Below are 21169 nucleotides of genomic sequence, written 5' to 3' on the forward strand. Positions count from 1 at the left end.
CAGACCTGTGAGTGGCCATGCTGACCCCTGTTCACTGCCCAAAGCACCTACAATGGGCATGTGAGCAGCAGAACTGGACCATGGAGCAATGGAAGGTGGCCTGGTTTGAATCATGTTTTCTTCTACGTCATGTGGATGCCCGGGATTAGGGTCCAATGGCGCATCTGTGAGATGTTCTGGAACAAGCCTGATCCATGGGGGGCTCACCTCACAACTTCCAGGACTTAAAGGATCTGCTGCTAACCTCTTGGTACCACAGGACACCTTCAGAGGTCTTGTGGAGTCCATGCCTCAACAGATCAGAACTGTTTTGGCAACACGAGGGGGAGCTACACAACATTGGTGGTTTTAATGGTGTAGCTGATCGGCGCAAGTGTGAATTATTATCAACTTCTTCAATGTAGCTTTATCCATGTTAATCTCTGTGAATCTGAGGCATTTTGGCTGCAGGCTAGAGCATGGTTAAATGGCTGGTAGAATATTAAAGATGGTTAAGCTTAAATTCATATTTCAAGTGTTTCGGTTATCAGTCCATGTATTTTATTGAGGTTTGGCAAACCTGTAAACTATGGCAAAGGAGCCAATAGAAATTGTATTTTCTCAAAACTACTAAATGTGCAAAACTACAGTGAAACCACTGCAATTTGGTTATTGAAGAGTGGACTCCAGCTGGACTCTTAAAACATTACCAAAATTCAGCTCTGCCAGCTTGAAAATGTCTGACATAAAAATTATTGGTTTACATTCCATATAATGTCACAATATTTTCTTAGTGAGGACACAATTCAAAACTCATGTTGTAGTTCAACAGTTCACCAGCCCAAAGTGAAGCTACTAAGCAGCAGTGCACACACTATGTATTTAATTGGCCTGGGAAAGCAATTTTTTTTTCTTTCCCTTCAAATTCAAGGAAGTTGTTTGTCTTGAGTTCCTGACTGATTTAGGGCATAACATGTCAATTATACAGCCTGTCTTAAGTGGCTTCATGTTGTCTTGGATACAGGGCACTTGTATGGTGCTGTGCTCTAGTGGTCACTTCAAAATCATAATGGAAAAACAAAGACATATATTTTTCTTTTTTGTCAGGAACATGCAATCCAGTGTTGAATGATGCAATTAAACACCAATATTTGATTCATGATACTGATGTTTCACAAGATTTACATTTAAATCATCTGCACAAGCTCATCACACATTGGATCTTGACCACAAAACATCATGTTTGTTCTCGCAAACATCTAAAGTCCATTTAGATCACGAGGGGGGTTCCATGTAGCCAGCTAATTTTTCATGATCCTATTGACCTGATGATGATTGGAGTCCAATATGGAGAGCTGCCACACCTGATCTCTCATCTCAGTCACACATCACAACATTCTGTCCTTGCCATCATGTTCATTGGCAGGTGCTCAACCCAAGTACATGTTTGAGAAGTTCAGGAACCTCCTGAATTAGCGTGACTTAATGGACGCTCAGCTGTCTTCTTCATTGGCAGCTTCCTTTAAAACCTCCACAGAATTGTAGTGCTCTCCTAGTCCGTAGGCGTGGCGCATGTACCTGCAGCACAAAGAAAACACAAGGGATGTACTTCCAAACAACCTCCATGTTTTATTTTACGACATGTTTTTAATCAAGTTGACTATGTTTGTGCCTTGATATTATGTTCAATATTTACAAGAGCAATCTACTGAAAGGCTCGAGTCGAATACAGATGGCTCAATTTAATATTTCTAAGCAGTAGTTCAATTAGCTGAAATTGCAAGACTTGTTTTCTGAAGTTAAACTGTATATGTTAATTTAGGTTTTGTATTCATACTGCATTGACAACAGGGTTGTTTGTGTCACTTCATCAAAATGCCAACCAACCCCAACTTGTTAAAAGATAAGAACTTACACAAGGATGATGGGAGTGCTGTTATATTCTTCTCCTATTTTTATAGTAGAGGAGTCTGCCTGGATCACTTCTATTGGAAGCTGAAGGACCTGGGTTAGCGCTTGTAGCTGGTAGGATTAAAACATTAACCGTGGGTTTAGTTTTTGTCTGTTTTTCTTTGTTCTATGATCTAATCAATCAGAGCTTACCTCCAGCTGCCCGCCCCAAGCTGCAGTGTGTTCCACATCATTGCAGTATTTTTCAAACTCTTCTGAAAACACACAAGCATTTCCAATTTGTACCCATAAAAATTACGTTAGTAGTTTCCAGCTACTTGAGCCATATATTAAACCATTACAAATATGAAAAATAAATGCAACCAATCTTGTATACCTCCTGTATACATGTCACCAGTGTTGGCGTTTGTGAGGAACGGCAGAAAGTCGTCGGCATGGCTTCTCATGTGTTGAGCGGTGCAGGATCGCAGCTCCTTTAGCCCCGGCCCTGGCTGAAGAGGCGACAAATAGGCTTGATTTGGCGTCCTTACTTGGATCTAATCTTTTTTTTTCCTAAGATACATACCACTGCTCGTTGCTGTAGTTGATCTTCGATGGCATGGTACATGCAATGGCCATCGGAAGATATTTCCCTGATCTGGAGTCGTCGTTGAGCGAGTTTCTGAGCGAGCTTCAAGCCCTCCTGGTGCCGGATACCCTGCAGGTTCTCCACCTCTGCCTCCGCTATCCGGCTCTCCCTCTCCTTCTCTTGGGCAGCCTTCTTGTCCTGGAAGGGTGGTAAGGGCCATTTAGAATCATAGATTGACTTAAAACTGAAAGAACACACCTTATTGCAAGCCCAGTCGTTTTGGCGAAATGCTCAACTTGATTTGATCTTCGAATATTTAACTGATTCAAGATGTTTATTATATACATATGTGCAGTGAAATGTTATTGCAACACACCCTGAGATTACACACAAAAAGTACTAACTGACACAATAGCTAATTAACTAAACTGATTCCTAAAACGTAATTCAAATATTCAGTAAATAGAATGAAATAAGGGTAAAAAGGTAATATACTGAACGTGAATACAAAATAGAAATAAGAGGAATAGACTTTTGTATACACTAGTGTGTATAGACTGCTGTTAAATAATGAACATGCATTGGCAATGCATTTCCGAAACAGCGGCTAAAAATCATCATCATCATGGTGCTTAGACTGAAACTGTATCTCACTCTTCGTTTCTGTGCCTTTGACACACGTGACTGCTTGCCCTCCTCTTTCTGCTCGTCACCATCCACCCCGAGGGACTCCACTCCATTTATAATCTCTTCTTCCTACAGGACATCACACATGTATGTTAGGATCAATACTCCTGTCGGTGCCCCTGACCAAGGCACTGGCGAAAGAGCTGGAGTTGGTCCCCTGGTGCCGCACTGCGGCTGCCCACTGCTCCTAAGGTATAGGATGGGACAAATGCAGAGGACAAATTTTGTTGTATCCTACTACAATGTACTAGTAGTAGTAGTACAATGAAGAAATATTCTTCTTCGAGGACAGAGAAAGGATTGTGCCACCGTTAACATTTGATCTAAAACAGATTCCATAGACTTATTCACAACAGGATGCCATTTAAGTTGGATAGGATGTAAATATTCATTGCACTTAATCAATACTAAAATATGTGCATCCTCATCCGAAGGATAACCACAATCATTTGTTTAAAACATTATTTTTTTTATCTAACCAACAATTTGTGGTTTACGACAAAATTTACTGAAATACATCAAATTTTAAATAAAGTAGAATTTCTGTCCATATATTGTCAGAAACTGACACAAATATCAGTCATACAGTATTTCTTAGAAATCTAGTATTTCTTAGTATATCTTTAATAAGAACAGAGGTGGCATCTTATTTCAGCTAATGCATAGGCATGAGATTTTCAGCAAGTCCGCCTGAGGGTTTTACCTTTGCACCAGCTGTAGACATGAGCGCGTTGCGTTCCTCCTCCTGTGTGTTGTTAAGTTCAGCCTCTAGCTTGGCAATGTCTTCAGTCAACTGTTTCCTCCGTTTTTTGTCATTTTTGGGAACTGCATTTTTCATGCTCTGGATTTTAGCTGCAAAAGTGAAGGAAAGCACAGTTTGAAACATTAACGGCTACCAAGTCACGTCTTATGGACTCTTGTCTCAGACCCCAATCTGAGATGATTTTTTTACGGTTGGATGTGATTTAGTCCAAACTTCCAAACTGTCCATACTGTGGTTAGGGAGACAACAGTGGAACTCAAGATCAGAACGGTCATTATTCCTCATTCTCTAACAATGAGAATATCTTGTAAATTAAGTAACACGGACATATAACTATTAATCACTTTGCTGAGGATCCCTGGGAGTCCCCGGACCCCGCACTGAGACCACTGACTTAAAGGGTATTGATTCGGGGGTATTGATTAAAGAATGACCACTAATTATATTGTCAAGTCTTCCATCCATAATCTTCAAGCCACTTGGTCCCTTCAGGACCAGTGGTGGAATACACACCCACCAAAATCACCAACAAAGATTCTGAAGCAGGTCAAATAGCTGCGCTAGTCGTTATGATTACTGCTACCTGCTCTACTCCACGCTCCATGGCTCGAAAGCTCAGTTAGCGCCAAGCTGTGAACTAGAGGGGGGGGGGGGGGGGTAATGTCAATACCTTGCAGAGCCTTCTTCTCTCTGCGATGCCGCGCGGCCAGCAGCGCCTCCGGCGTCTCCGGCGTCTCCGGCGTCTCCGGCATACCCTCCTCCATGTCCGTGTGACGACTTGTCAAACGGCTTCACGATCAGCGTCGCATCCTCACAAACCCCAAACGGAAAGAGGAGACTCCAGAAGCGACGGAAGGGGCGGAAGGCGCGGCCTGGCCGGAAGGGGCGGAGCCTCCGCGCCTCGCTTCACTTATCCACGTCCAAGTAGCGTTACTGCCCCCTGCTGGCTGTTTTACAATATTAATAATAATATAATTATTAATATTATTAATAATAATCATAATAATAATAATAATGTTATGAATACTAACTGAAGTGCCACTACTACATTTTAACACTTTTTCCCCCAATACATGTAACGAAACAAGCCAGGTGTAGACGCGCGTAAAGCAGCATCAAAGTGTTAAAATGTCGTGTATTGGACGCCCCAGGCGCAGCGTTGTGACGGAGTTACCTCCACGTTGGACTAGGCGGCAGCTGCTCGCCCTCCGCGACCGTCCCCGGCGTCCGTCCCCGGGGCTGACGGAAACCCACACGAACGCCTTCGGAGCGCGGTCGCTCCACGTCGCGGCGCGGCGCACAACGCAACCTCTCCCGAGAGCGTCCCCGTGTGTGACGTGCCGCCGCCGGTGGACGCGTCACGCCTGACGTCGTGCGTGACGTGGCGCGCAGGGGCGGAAGAGACGCCGAGTGTTTTGGTTCTTCGGAGGAAGTTGCGAGAAGAACGGGAGAAGGCGAAGGTGGAGACGCGTTCCGGGGGGGGGGCTGTGTTGAAATAGTTCTCTAGTTGCTGAACGTCGCCTCGCCGCAATTTGCTCCCACCCCTTGTCTAACAAAAAAAAAACAAAAAAAAACAAAAAAAAGAGAGAAACTCCCTCCACAGCGGCCATTACAGCCCAACACCCGCGCTGCTTCCAGGTAGAGTACGTCTGCGTTTCGGACGCTAGCGGTGGCTGAGCTGTCAGCGAGGCTAGCTTGTCGACTGCGCTTGGGGCTCGCAAAGCCGAAGGCCTTCTGTCCTGCCACAGAAAGCACATTTATGGGGACACCAGTATGATTTTAATATCAAGTGGCCATTGTCGTCGCTAGCAGCTCAGGGGTTGGAATCAGGTGTGTGGAACGCAAACGCTAATGCTACTAAGGCTAATGCTAGTAAGCTAAAGTCAATGGTAGATGGCCGAATATATACATAATTACAGTGTTACAGCATCTCACATTAAACCATTAGGCGATAGGAAAATATAAACAAATGTGCGATATGCTACGATCCTAAAAGATAAATTAAATCTCGAAAGAATGGCAACATACAATACATCGAAACAATTGGTAAACACTTCAACCTCTGTCAAAAATATGAAATTGTGCAAGTTTGTATGTATGTATGTGTGTGTGTGTGTGTGTGTGTGTGTGTATGTATATATATATATATATATATATATATATATATGTGTGTGTGTGTGTATGTATGTATGTGTGTTTGTATATGTGTGGTGTGTGTATGTATGTGTATGTGTGTGTGTATATATGTGTGTGTGCATATGTATGTGTGTGTGCATATGTATGTGTATGTATATATGTGTATGTATATACAGTGGGGCAAAAAAGTATTTAGTCAGCCACCAATTGTGCAAGTTCTCCCACTTAAAAAGATGAGAGGCCTGTTATTTTCATCATAGGTAAACCTCAACTATGAGAGACAAAATGAGGAGAAAAAAAAATCCAGAAAATCACAGTCTGATTTTTAAAGAATTTATTTGCTAATTATGGTGGAAAATAAGTATTTGGTCAATAACAAAAGTTCATCTCAATACTTTGTTATATACCCTTTGTTTGCAATGACAGAGGTCAAACGTTTTCTGTAAGTCTTCACAAGGTTTTTACACATTGTTGCTGGTATTTTGGCCCATTCCTCCATGCAGATCTCCTCTAGAGCAGTGATGTTTTGGGGCTGTCGCTGGGCAACACAGACTTTCAACTCCCTCCAAAGATTTTCTATGGGGTTGAGATCTGGAGACTGGCTAGGCCACTCCAGGACCTTGAAATGCTTCTTACGAAGCCACTCCTTCGTTGCCCGGGCGGTGTGTTTGGGATTATTGTCATGCTGAAAGACCCAGCCACGTTTCATCTTCAATGCCCTTGCTGATGGAAGGAGGTTTTCACTCAAAATCTCAGAATACATGGCCCCATTTATTCTTTCCTTTACATGGATCAGTCGTCCTGGTCCCTTTGCAGAAAAACAGCCCCAAAGCATGATGTTTCCACCCTCATGCTTCACAGTAGGTATGGTGTTCTTTGGATGCAACTCAGCTTTCTTTCTCGTCCAAACACGACAAGTTGAGTTTTTACCAAAAAGTTCTATTTTGGTTTCATCTGACCATATGACATTCTCCCAATCCTCTTCTGGATCATCCAAATGCTCTCTAGCAAACTTCAGACGGGCCTGGACATGTACTGGCTTAAGCAGGGGGACACGTCTGGCACTGCAGGATTTGAGTCCCTGGCGGCGTAGAGTGTTACTGATGGTAGCCTTTGTTACTTTGGTCCCAGCTCTCTGCAGGTCATTCACTAGGTCCCCCCGTGTGGTTCTGGGATGTTTGCTCACCGTTCTTGTGATCATTTTGACCCCACGGGGTGAGATCTTGCGTGGAGCCCCAGATCGAGGGAGATTATCGGTGGTCTTGTATGTCTTCCATTTTCTAATAATTGCTCCCACAGTTGATTTCTTCACAACAAGCTGCTTACCTATTGCAGATTCAGTCTTCCCAGCCTGGTGCAGGTCTACAATTTTGTTTCTGGTGTCCTTTGACAGCTCTTTGGTCTTGGCCATAGTGGAGTTTGGAGTGTGACTGTTTGAGGTTGTGGACAGGTGTCTTTTATACTGATAACGAGTTCAAACAGGTGCCATTAATACAGGTAAGGAGTGGAGGACAGAGGAGCCTCTTAAAGAAAAAGTTCCAGGTCTGTGAAAGCCAGAAATCTTGCTTGTTTGTAGGTGACTAAATACTTATTTTACAGAGGAATTTACCAATTATTTCATTAAAAGTCCTACAATGTGATTTCCTGGATTCTTTCCCCCCATTCTGTCTCTTATAGTCGAAGTGAACCTATGATGAAAATAACAGGCCTCTCTCATCTTTTTAAGTGGGAGAACTTGCACAATTGGTGGCTGACTAAATACTTTTTTGCCCCTGTGTGTGTGTGTGTGTGTGTGTGTGTGTGTGTGTGTGTGTGTGTGTGTGTGTGTGTGTGTGTGTGTGTGTGTGTGTGTGTGTGTGTGTGTGTGTGTGTGTGTGTGTGTGTGTGTGTGTGTGTGTGTGTGTATGTGTGTGTGTGTGGATATATGTGTACGTATGTATAATAATTGCAAGTAATTGCTCCTGATGGCTGCGTCCGTCGGTGTTTGAATAATTGTAAGTTGCTTTGGATAAAAGTGTGTGTGTGTGTGTGTGTGTGTGTGTGTGTGTGTGTGTGTGTGTGTGTGTGTGTGTGTGTGTGTGTGTGTGTGTGTGTGTGTGTGTGTGTGTGTGTGTGTGTGTGTGTGTGTGTGTGTGTGTATACTGTATATATGTGTGTATGTGTGTGTGTGTGTGTGTGGGTGTATACTGTATATATATGTGTGTGTGTGTGTGTATATATATGTGTGTGTGTATGTATATATATATATGTGTGTGTGTGTGTGTATACTGTATGTATGTGTGTGTGTGTGTGTGTGGGTGTATACTGTATATATATGTGTGTGTGTGTGTGTATATATATGTGTGTATGTATGTGTGTGTGTGTGTGTGTGTGTGTGTGTATATACACTACTCAAATAGTTAGGCATATTCGACTTTCGGGTGAAATTTCAGGATGAACCTAAAATGCACTATAACTTTTACAGGTGAACTTAATTTGACCTTCTCTAAACTTTTGAATGCACATGTCCAACTGTTCAATGTTTCAGTACTTTTTGCACAACTTGCTGTTCTCTAACAAGGAGCTGAACGGCAAAATTCACAACAGGTGTTTGATCCATGAATCGACCAATACAATTAGTTCAATTAGAATTGGTATTTAAACAGTCCTCTTCAACATGCTGTTCACATTTTGACATCATGAGACCAAGACGACCCCTAACAACTGATCAACAGTACCTCACCATTGCGAGGCTTCAAACAGGATGTTCTCAGAGGGAAGTGGCCACTGAGCTTAGAGTGTCACAGAGTGTCATCAGCAGGTCCAACAGAGATACATAGAGACAGGAAGAGTCACAGAAAGGCATAGAAGTGGACGTCCTTTGGCAACATCCCACACTGATGAGCGCTTCATTGTGAACAGTGCCCTGCGGAACCGGATGATGAATGCCACTCAACTCCAGGCACATTTAAGGGAGGTGAGAGGCACCCAAGTGTCACGTCAGACCATTCAAAACCATTGACATCAGCGTGATCTACGTGCTAGACGACCTGCAAGGGTACCTGACCACACCACCAGGCACAGGCATCATCGTCTTGCACGGGCCAGGGAGCATTGACGCTGGACGAGGGACCAGTGGCCTCAGTGCTGTTCTCTGATGAAAGTCGATTCACGTTGAGCAGAAATGATGGCCGCCAACGATGTTGGAGACGTCAAGGAGAGCGCTATGCAACAGCCACTGTTGTCACCAGAGGAGCCTTTGGTGTTGGTGGTGTTATAGTGTGGGCAGGTGTGTCTAGTCAATACAGAACTGCCCTACACTTTGTGAATGGTACAGTGACAAGCCCATACTACCTGAATGACATCATTAATCCAGTCATTGTGCCCCTGCATGAACAACACAGGCCTCATTTCATCTTCATGGTCGACAATGTTCCAGCTCATGGAGGTGGCATCATTAGGGAACGGCTGCTGGAGACTGAGGTACCTCAAATGGAGTGGCCTGCACTTTCTCCAGACCTGAATCCCATAGAAAACCTATGGGATCAGCTGAGTCGCTGTGTAGAGGCTTGTAACTCTGTGCCCCAGAACCTCAATGACCTGAGGGCCGCCCTTCAAGAAGAGTGGGGGGCCAGGTCTCAGCAGACAATAAGTCGACTTGTGAACAGCATGAGACGTGGTTGTCAAGCTGTAATTGATGCTCAAGGGCACATGACAAGTTATTGAGACGTTGACATTTTTTGTTGTGGTAAACCCACCACTGTTGTTGGCTTTTGTTTCAATAAATTGTCTGAGATGAGGAAATCACCATTGCATGCTTCTACTTAAATGCCCTACTTTCATGATATAATATCACTGTAGCGTGAACTTTTTACATTTTCCATAATTTTCACCCGAAAGCTGTGTGTGTGTGTGTGTGTGTGTGTGTGTGTGTGTGTGTGTGTGTGTGTGTGTGTGTGTGTGTGTGTGTGTGTGTGTGTGTGTGTGTGTGTGTGTGTGTGTGTGTGTGTGTTTTATTTATATATATATATATATATATATATAAATAATGTGTGTGTGTATATGTGTCTATATATATATGGAAAAATGGGCAAGCGTAAGGATCTGATTGACTTTGACATGGGCCAAACTGATGGCTAGATGACTGGGTCAGAGCATCTCTAAAAAGGCAGGTCTTGTGGGGTGTTCCCAGTATGGAGGAGTTACCACCTTCCAAAAGTGGTCCAAGGAAGGACAACTGGTAAACCAGCAACAGGGTCATGTATATATGCGTGTGGAGAGCAAAGTCTAGTCCATCTGGTCCGATCCCACAGAAGAGCTACTGTAGCATAAATTGCTTAAAAGGTTAATGCTGGCTGTTATAGAAAGGTGTCAGAACACAGTGCGTCGCAGCTCACTGTGTATGGGGCTACGTAGCCGCAGACTGTTCAGTGTCCATGCTGACTCCTGTCCACAGCCGAAAGCGCCAACAATGGGCAAGTGAGAGTCAGAACTGGACCATGGAGGAAGGTGGCCTGGTCTAATGAATCACATTTTCTTTTACATCAAGTGGTCTCTTTCAACAGGATAACGCACCCTGCCACACTGCAAAAAATGTTCAGTAATGGGTTGAGGAACATAACATACAGTTCGAGGTGTTGACTTGGCCTCCAAATTGCCCATCTCATTCTGATCAAGCATCTGTGGGATGTGCTGGAACAATAAGGCCAATCCATCGAGGCCCCACCTCACAAGTTACAGGACTTTAAGGATCTGCTTCTAACATCTTGATGCCAGATACCACAGGACATCTTCAGAGGTCTTGTGGAGTCCATGCCTCAAAGGGGCAGAGCTGTTTCGGAGGCACGAGGGGGACCTACACCATATTAGGCAGGTGGTTTTAAAGTTGTGGGTGATCGGTGTATTATTGCAAAAGATGAATGTTAAAACATCACAAATGTTTGGTTACACCCAGAAACTATAACTAACAAGCACCATTGCAGCGAGCTTACCACAAAGCAAAACACAAAAAATACTGTCTGACTAAGTTAGTTAGTTCTAACTTCACACTCTATTCTCTTCATTTTCTCAACATCCAATGCATTGCCTGTGTTGGACTTCCAGCTCTTCTGGATCAAACCACCTTTATTATTGAGTATCTGAAATATTTTTATAATCACCAAGCACGCGTTCCAAACTTTGTTGTTTCATTTGTTGTTGGTGACTGCTTATTATTATTATTAGGGCTTCACCCCGCAGGACTGGAACCCTATTGTTATTGCTGAGATTTGTATTATTAAAATAATTCTCCTACTTGGTATTTCTCAGGCTAAAAGTGTCTGGAACGCAACAATCGCTGAACCCATGGACATGGTTGCGGTGTCATTAGAAGCAGGACGTTTCAGAGTGGTGGTTCAAGTTGGATCCACATCGATCTACATTTTGTCGTACCTTGATTAGTTTGTGAAGAGAGGCACTTTGTGACATCATGAATTATTTAAGTCCAGGAGATGACAGACTGGGGGAGCGATACAGCGTTCAATGTAAACTGCGAAAATCGTGCTATGTTTCAGAGAACCCGGAAAACAGTTATACATACCGAACTTGACCAAACCAGACCCTGTGTATTGCTGCCTGTAGTTGTATTTATTATTATTATTATTATTATTATTATTATTATTATGTTATCACAATAATACATTTTATTGTCTTGGCCAGGGTGATGGCACATTGTTTGGCTTGTTTTTTTTGGGGGGGATTAAATCGGCACATTTTCTTTAAAGGGGACATATTATCAAAACCTCTTTTTTTCAGTGCTTGTGCACATACGTTTGCGTCTCTCACTACTCAGACACAAACTGTGAAATAAGACAACCAAGCCAAGCCTTTTTTTTTTTTTTTTTTCTCTCTCTCAGTCATAAAATATGTGATTCAACAAGCTGTTCCGATTTTTCTCCCCCTGGGACATCACACGGGACCTCAGTAGAATTAGAACCGCTCCCCCATTTGAGTAACTCCACCCATGGCTGGCTTACAGACCAGCACAAATCTTTTAAAAGAAAGGGGAATTCATACCAACAGTCCATGGGGGGGAAAAAAAAATGCAGACGAGGGAAATGGTAGCTTGACGGTAGGCTGCAACATGTGGTCCACTGTGCGTTTCTACAAACAAAACTAATAAAAAGTGTTTTTATTAGAGATGTATTTTTTTTATGATACTTAATTATTGACTGAAACAAAAAATCTCTGTGCCCTGGCTCCCACAAACTTGGAGCATGACAACAAACGACAAAGTCTGAACAAACTTTTAAATGAGGCCTTATAGCTCTAATATGACTGAAAATTCAGCAAATCGGTTGCTTATTTCTCTCCTCAGATTTGTTCAGAAACAGATTTTGGTGGAGTTGTATCAACCAAACTCTGATGCTCAAACACCTTTCGATTACAAACCCCATTGCCTCACAGAACTAGGGGCCTAGGGAGGGAGGCGCCACCCATTGAAACAGACCATCCTGGAACAGGATGTGATTAGAGCCGAGGTCACTAATAGGTGGACTACAGTCCAGGTCTGGACCCAGATGCCGTCCTATCCGGACCCGGATCTATAACCGATAGATAATTTGTATTTTAACTGTTGCAGCTTTTCTAGCCTTTACGGCACTAGCACCGTAGCTCCGGTCAGAGCAATGTTTTCTCCAAACAAAGCAAAAAAAAAAAAAAAAACTTGATGTATTTCATTTACTCCGTTTCCTGCTGCTCTTGGGCGGCGCAGATTGCTCCTGAAAAATATCCTTCCTGTGTTCTCATGGTCCAAACTAGATAAACTTGTATTGAACTTTATTGCTCATCATATGTGAATTGATTTGCCAACATTGGCCAAAACAGTTATAATCAACTATACACAATCAAATGGCAATTTCAGCATTCAAATTGTGTAGTTCTTTTGCACCGTTAAATCATGTGGGATTTATTAGCAGCCACTAAAATAACAAAGCAAATATTGACCTCACACTGCACACATGGCCAAAATTAGTTACATGGCATCATCTGTTGAGATGCAATGACTTGGTAAACAGCAGCGACACTGGTGCTCTACCTGCCAGAGCACTGCAGACAGTAGTTGTGTCGATGTGTTTGGTTGACACATACTTTGTTTATTTTGACAACATCATCATTTATGGAGCATAACATACTATAAGCCACAGATTGTCATGGCAACACTGATACTAACGCTCTGCTGCTGCTATGATTGGTCTAGAAACTAGTGGTTGCTCTATTTTGGCACAGAACTACTCTGGTAAAACTATCTGGGGTCTCTCATGCTAAATGTGACTTGCTGTCAGTGCACATTGCTCAGAGATGTTAGCTAATACATTAAGCACACATACTGTAAGGTCTGCAACAAAAAAAAAAATTGTGTTGTGGCACTTGTATTTTAGTTACTGTCTTAAAAAACCAAGTCCCCTCCGAATCAGTCTTGAAAGACGTCTCATCCTAAAACTATCTGAAATATTCATTCTTGCTTTCCAAAGTCACATCTGCTCCTTGTTATTGTTTTTTTCTGTAAAGGAGAAACAGACTAAACAAGAATTAACATTTTTCTTCCCTTAATGCATAATGCTGTCTTTGGGTGAGACAGAATAATGCTTATACGCCAACAGAGACACCCACACAGTGGTGATTGTCAGTGTGAGGCTGCTGAGAGCTTGTGGGGTTGGTCAGCCACACAATTTAATTTGGAAACAAATAACAGAATATCCTATCAATGTTGCTGACATTCGACCATATTAACTAATTTATTCACCTGAAAGGCTTTCTTTCCGCTGAATAAAACGTATCCAGCTAGCCAGTGAAACTCGAGGGCCCACCTTATTCCCAGTTCTGCTTTGACTGGCTCTCCACTCCAATGCTCCATTCAGCATATTCTTTTAGAGAATAGTTATCTCTATATACTGTATATTCTGTTTAAAATGAAGTTTCCAAATCGTTGCGTCTTCCAAATTCTCCCAGTGATTTCTAGCTTGGTATCTCTGATCACTTTAATGTAGCAATGTCATTATGGAGATAACTTGTTAATTACCTATATGTCAGCAAGTAGTGTTATCACAGTGATAAGGAGGTGAAATGCTGCTTTTCCTTCCAGTATATGGCGCTGGTGCTTTTGCTTTTCCTTGTAGTGTCACCTGTGGTTTGCTAAGTATATATTTTTTTCTGTCACTATCAAAACAAGTCAAACAGCCAATTTATCACAAGTTCAAGGAACAAAATGATTTCCTCAGTTTTCTCATGTTATTTTATCCTATTATTGTGCTAATTTTTAATTAAATGTAGCCATTGTATCGGAAAGGAAACAAATAGCTTGAGCTCTTGTACCTCTCACACTTTTCGGAAGACATGCTCCTCAAATTTAAAAGACTAATATGTCCATATTTATTTGTCTGGCTTTTTGTAGTTGAAGTCCTGAACACAAAGTCTGACAGGACGCCAGGATCTGACTAGATGGCCAACCGGGGAGGAGCTACGAGACCCAATGGACCCAACGCAGGGAACAAGATTTGCCAGTTTAAACTGGTGCTGCTGGGCGAGTCAGCTGTGGGCAAATCCAGTCTGGTGCTTCGCTTTGTCAAAGGCCAGTTCCATGAGTTTCAGGAGAGCACAATAGGAGGTGAGGAGGTTTATTTGGGCAAATACATTTTCACACACAAGGAGTTTCTCTCAATTGCTGGATAGACAATTGGCATAAAAAAAGCTTAGCAGCCTTAAAACATAACAATAGCTAAATGTACAAAATGGCCAAATTTCCAATGAAATTAGGTAAATAAAAATAAAAAATGGCCAAATATACAGGACAACAAAGCAATTCTGTGCACAGGGTAACAAAAGTCTATATGGATAGTTGGCTAATGGCTTTCATTTCAAATTTATATCTGTATTTTTAACCCCTGTTTAAAGCAACACTACAGTATAGGTGTTCGCACCACAGGAATTTTTCATAGTTATAAGAACCGTTCCTTGTTTTTGTGTCCGCACTGCAGAAACTAGGAATTAATTTTTTTTTTAGCTCCTATTCTAGGACAGTGACTAACCGCCATAAGAGGAACCTTCAGTGATGTAAGTGCACAGTGATTGGTCCAGACGTAAGTCCACGGTCCCTTCACCGGTCCCTCGGACTGAGGACAGTCCCCCCGGTCGTGTGGCAATCAATCTGGTTGAGAACCAGCCCATGTACACTCGGCTGTAATAAAAAAAATAAAATAAAAAAAAACAGAATAAAAAAATACTTCTTTTTTTTTTTGTTTTGTTTTGTAGATGTATTTCATCTATTTCATTTTCGAATGTGTGCGAATGGAACCAGAAAAAAAGCCCTTGAAGGTATCCAGTTCTCCGGGGACCTCCCCAGTTCCTATTTCCCCCTCAGGGAAACTGATAGGTCCGAAAACACCTCATGTCACTTTTTTACCTTAAAAAAAAACAGCTTCAAAATCATTTTGATGATACAAGACTTGTAATATGGAGAATGGCACCTCTTTCATTCCCACCCTCCCCCTGATCAACCCCTTCTTGCACTATGTAACTTCTATGTTCAGGTTCAAAACTGCGGGAAAAATGCGTCACGTTTTACGTACTATATCACTTGCTTGATGTTTAGCTCCGGTAATTACTGTTAAATATATATATATATATTTTAAACAACAATTAATGATACACTTGCTAGTAAAAATGTCCAGTAAATAACGCTCATCCAAAACATAGCCGCTCCACCTCCCCGACAGCGTGGGTGAGACGGGCCAGTGGTGCACCTCAGCCGGTGCACACCGCCCCTCACTTTCATTGTGCCTCAGGGTTTGTTTCACCTTCTGACTCGCATGTGCGAGCTGTTCTGCCAAGCAGAGCACATCTGGTACCTACACCGACCTCTCTCCTTGCAGCAAGCTCTCAGGCCATGGCTCCGGGAAGCGGCGAGATCGGTGCATGGGGCGCTGTAACTTAGGTGTACAATATATTTGCGTATGTAACCTACTGTTATTGAAATGTGACCGATAAGATTCAAATTTGTCTGGTAAAATTTTTTTTTTTCGGACACCAGATCATGTTTTATGAAAGTGCAATTGCACTCAGAAACTGTAGGGGCGCAAATACCAAAAGTTACATAATGCTACATTAAAGGGATTTTTGAGAATGTAGTGTGTCCGTATTTTCTACTTTCCTGTAATGTGGACCAATTTATGATTTAGATAGTAATTCAACCTATAGATAGATTCGATTCTCCTCTAATTATAGTGGAGGTGAACTGGGACCAGCTTCATTTAGCTCCAAAATCAGTAGAAAGCAACCTGCAGTAATTTTAACATTCTTTTAGGAACTGATTTTAGAACCAAATGTTCAAGATCTTAAGCTCTTTTTTTAAAGCTGTTAAGTATGTAAAGTAGTTACATATGACTACCCAAACTGGAACACCCATTCACTGTGAAATAAAACCATTACTTCACCCTTGTTCTGTTTTTGCAAGTCTAGTTAGTCAGCTATAAATATAGAAACTATAAAAAGATATCCTACAGTTTAATCATCAGTGCACAAAGTTGAATGGCATGTGGTTGAGTAATACAGTGATTTTTTTAGAAAAAGTAAATGGGGTGATTTGAACAAGGTGAATTACTTATGCCTGGCAATACCTTTGCAAAATGAATGATAGTGAATGGCGTGAGTCAGGAGTTTTGGAAAGCTATCCGAAAGTACACTGTATTACACATCTATGTGACCATGTAACGTTCCTCTAAAGATAATCCACAGTGTACCTAATTACAGATAGTGCCACATACCGTTTTCAACTGTAGCTTCTAACCAATGTAAATTAATTATTTGAAATTCAAAAAAGAAAAGGCTGAGTAAATTATGAGCTAGTATTTGTCCCACAACATGGGGAGTTAAATGATGTATTCCGTGATGCTTCTCGTCCACATGCTGTCCAATTAGTCTTGCCGCACGTTACAATTTCCCCCTCTCTCCTCCCTCTTCCCTCAGCCGCCTTCCTGACCCAAACAGTTTGTCTGGACGACACGACGGTGAAGTTTGAGATCTGGGACACTGCGGGACAGGAGCGCTACCACAGCCTGGCACCCATGTACTACAGAGGAGCGCAGGCCGCCATCGTGGTGTACGACATCACAAACGAGGCACGTTGACCCACTTTGGCATTTTCTGCGATTTATTTTCTACACAAGTAGTTACGGATATTTACCAGCTCCTCGGTAGCAGCAAGTTCTGTCATTAATATAAAAATGAATGCTTTGTAACCGTAGATCCTTGTTGTTTGCATCAGAATATTCCGATTCTTTATATCGATCTAGATGTCCTCCACCCGTCTTCTCTCTGGCAGGAGTCCTTTGCCCGAGCCAAGAACTGGGTGAAAGAGCTGCAGAGACAAGCCAGCCCCAACATCGTCATCGCTCTGTCGGGCAACAAGGCCGACCTTGCAAACAAGAGAGCCGTCGACTTCCAGGTCTGGGGCGTTATTTGGGCAGTACGCTGCTCACGGTTTCTTGTACAAAAGGAATTTCTGCCTTGGTCGTCTTCATGTTCTGTCTGATGTACCAGCAGAAAGGGGGTCGACGGGGCGCTTGTAGGCTACCGTGCTCAGTCAAGGGTCTCATCGAGATGTAATGTTTGTCTTTTAGATAATGAATTTTAAACTAAATTATTAACTAAATATTTCTATTAATGGTCTTTCATCATGTCAATAATTTTCAACAATTGCTCACACTCGGGGTAGGTTTGTGTATGTGATTGTTTTTTTTTTGGGGGTTTTTTTTATTTAGCTGAATGGCAAAAATCATTTAATAGAAAAATGGTTAACTGATAGAAACATGACTTAAGATTCAAGATTCAAGATTCAAGATTTTTATTTGTCACTTATACAGCGATTTTAAAGTACTAAAGCTGAAAATACTTGATACCTTCATTACTTTATGCAAGCAATATCTTTCCACTCTTAAATACTTGAAATACTGATGGCCACTACACTAGGGCCAGGTCTCCATTGTTAAGTGGAAATAGATCCTGCCTTTATGATCCTACTTTTATGATAACTAAAACTTGGGGCAAGTACATTCTCTGGCATTCCTTTTTATTTTTTTTGCGGTATTGAACCTGTACTGAACCTGTGACATCACTGTATCGTATTGAACCCATCGGTGAATGTAACAACACCTCTAGTATGGGCGTGTGGGAAACAACTTGTGGTGTGTGTTTTCGCAGGACGCCCAATCGTATGCAGACGACAACAGCCTACTCTTCATGGAGACGTCAGCAAAGACGTCAATGAACGTGAACGACATCTTCATGGCTATCGGTGGGTGGCCCGTGCGCACGTTTACGACCCTGCCACTCGGTTGGCTCCAATTTCCTGATGTTTCACACTGTAGTTTGTTTTTCTTCTCAGCTAAGAGATTGCCCAAGAGCGAGCCCCAGGCGGCAGGAGCCAACAGCGGGCGGAACCGGGGCGTGGACCTGACGGAAACGGCCCAGCCGACCAAGGCCCCGTGCTGCAGTAACTAGCGCCCCCCCCCCCCCAAAACCCCACTCGTATAGCAGTAACTAACGTGACCGACGTCCCGAACGCCTCTGCAGTTACTAATGCGACATGTCGTATTGTCTTCCCAAGTCTTCTGGTCTGCAGAACAAGGTGCCCCTCCCGCACTGCAGTAACTAAAGCCCAACTAGGATCTCAAAAACTGCCTTTTTTCCTCGCCCACTTGGTTCTACAGTAACAAATTAAAGCTTCCCCTCCCCTATTCCCAGCTGCTTATTTCGATATTTGATATTATTTCTTAATAGATATTTGTTTCTTCTGCCTTTCCCAGGACTTTTTTTTTTGTTTTGTGGGCACAAGCAGAACTGGGAGGCGAGGCGCTTAAAATTGAACGATTGGTCTATCGCTGAAGACTATCGCTGCATTTCTATTACCAATATTGTTTTGTTTTCTTTCCTTTTTCTTTAAAAAAATATATATATTTTTATTTTCAAGAATACTGTCAGAATGGATGCAGGTATAATTGGGAGGCCTCAAATGGGAAAAAAGTAAACCATTTTTTTCCTCATTAGTACAGAAAAAAAAGATTTGTATTTGAGTAGAAGTGTTGTTGTACATCAGAGAAAGAGGGGAAAACAAGGAAGAGAAAAAAGAGGAATCTCCTTGGCTCGGTGGGATCTTGTCACTTCAAAGTTAAAGAACAAACACATCAGTTGACTTACGGCCTTTAGATCTGACGTCTCTCTCCCCGAAATGTCCCCACGTGCTTTCTTCCACTGGACCTGATGTAGCACAAGTGTCCCTGCCCCGCAGCTCCACCCCTGGGCCACGCCTGCTTCTAGCACCCCCTAGTGGCACGTGCAATGTTACACAGTATTTCATCTGTGACTTATTGTGTCTGCAAGGACCAATCTAATGTGACGTCTGCCCCACCGCACCTCACCCACCTCGGAGTCTCACCCACCAGCACACCTCCATCTTGTACCATCCTCCATAACCCTCGCCTAGATCAATCCGTGTGTGTGTGTGTGTGTGTGTGTGTGTGTGTGTGTGTGTGTGTGTGTGTGTGTGTGTGTGTGTGTGTGTGTGTGTGTGTGTGTGTGTGTGTGTGTGTGTGCTACTCTTTACAACTGTGTGATTGTGGTTGTACCTCCTGGATGTCTGACCTTGTTGTGTGTGTGTGTGTGTGCGTGTGCGTGTGCGTGTGGAGGTGACCCCACAACTCCATCCACGCACACGTTGGGAAGCGAGCACACATTTGCACATGCAGACATGGTACTCCAGGACAGTGGAATAATTCCTTCATTAACCTTCCCCAGCCTTGTACATAACGAGAGCGCGCACAGAGAAACACATCTTCACCGCTCCCTCCCTCCCATACCTTATACACAAACTTTATTATGCCCCCCCGCCCGCACACACACACTTGTTACATAATAGACACAATGTCCAGTCGACTCTTTGGACCAGTTGTCTTACTCATGCCTTGCACTAATGACGCTCATGAATATATCTTGTCATAATTACAGCCAGTGTGATATAAATATATATAAATATAAATAATATACTGTAAATAGGGTGTTGCAATGTAGTCTACTTTTTTCCGATTTACAATTGATAGGACTAATGCTTGCTAGGGAGTTGTCTAGATAATCATCGAAAACAAACTGTACAGTTGGCAGTAAAAACAGCTTCAGTCTGGGTTTTGGAGTTTTGTTGCCATTTATTTTTTATTATTATTTTTTCCTCACAAAGTCAGTTATAATCAGTGGTGGTCTTTATAAATGTATGTAGTGTTATTAACAAAACTCTGTCTTGCAATTTTCTCAAAAGAAACGATTATATCTGAATTTTCTTTTTGTTTAACATCTCACACATTTCACTAATCTTTTCCCCCCATTTGATATTGGGTAACAGGCCTTATCTGTTTAGTTCTCCCAGTTGGTAGAACTGGACTTCAGTGGTTTGATCTGTCAATCATACTGTCTCTACAGTGTTGTGGCGAAGGCTCGCTGGTGCCTCATGAATAAATTAACTAACAATAGGGATATACATTGTCTTTTTTTTTTTTTCTTTTTCTTGTCTTTTTTTTTTCTTTGCTGTGGAGACTTAATTGCAGCTGAAACATTTAAATGCAAGCATTTTACAGTACTGTCATGTAATGACCAAATAAATACAGAAATACATTTGATCATTTTTTTATTGCATTGAGGTGTCATCTGTGTTGAGAGAGGGAGGACCAACAGCAGAAAGACGTGTATCTCTTAACTGGAAATTGAAAATCTCAGGCATTAAATTGGTTCTTGTTCCGTTGATGTGCCATTTCTCTACCTCTGACCCAAGGTAATTTTCCAAAAAAAAAAAAAAAAAATCAAATGTCATCTTAAGATTATTGAATTTGTGACATTTAATACTTATCATTCTTGAACTGTTCAATCTCCCTGACAACCTTGTGTTTGTAATTTCTAGTTTGCATACCGGGTAGTTTTCAACACATTTGACCTTGAATTCTTGTTCCCAAATGCTTACATTTTTGTGACCTCTCCCCTGAATTAGCAGAAATAGGCCGATCCCATTTTGCCCCCCTAGTGGAAGAAAAGGGCACTGCAATGAGAAATAAAAAATAAGGATGAGCGCC

The 21169-nt window shown here is 42.3% G+C and overlaps 2 protein-coding genes across 2 annotated transcripts; one reads left to right on the top strand and one right to left on the bottom strand.

The window, feature by feature from the left end:
- Positions 1-508: 508 nt before the first annotated feature.
- On the bottom strand, positions 509-5247 carry otud6b (OTU deubiquitinase 6B). Its single transcript, XM_080018541.1, has 9 exons — positions 5083-5247; positions 4579-4855; positions 3849-3997; positions 3113-3214; positions 2456-2656; positions 2267-2381; positions 2083-2144; positions 1895-2001; positions 509-1557 (listed from the first exon to the last, which is right to left on the bottom strand). The coding sequence occupies exons 2-9, from the start codon at positions 4670-4672 to the stop codon at positions 1473-1475; spliced, it is 915 nt and encodes a 304-aa protein (XP_079874667.1). The 5' UTR covers positions 4673-4855; positions 5083-5247; the 3' UTR covers positions 509-1472.
- A 63-nt stretch (positions 5248-5310) lies between these two features.
- Positions 5311-20727, top strand: rab5aa (RAB5A, member RAS oncogene family, a). Its single transcript, XM_080018554.1, has 6 exons — positions 5311-5546; positions 14455-14667; positions 17025-17176; positions 17380-17502; positions 18258-18351; positions 18442-20727. The coding sequence occupies exons 2-6, from the start codon at positions 14502-14504 to the stop codon at positions 18555-18557; spliced, it is 651 nt and encodes a 216-aa protein (XP_079874680.1). The 5' UTR covers positions 5311-5546; positions 14455-14501; the 3' UTR covers positions 18558-20727.
- The last annotated feature ends 442 nt before the right edge of the window (positions 20728-21169 follow it).

This window comes from Zeus faber, assembly GCF_960531495.2.
Source record: "Zeus faber genome assembly, chromosome: 1".
NCBI classification, from domain to species: domain Eukaryota; kingdom Metazoa; phylum Chordata; class Actinopteri; order Zeiformes; family Zeidae; genus Zeus; species Zeus faber.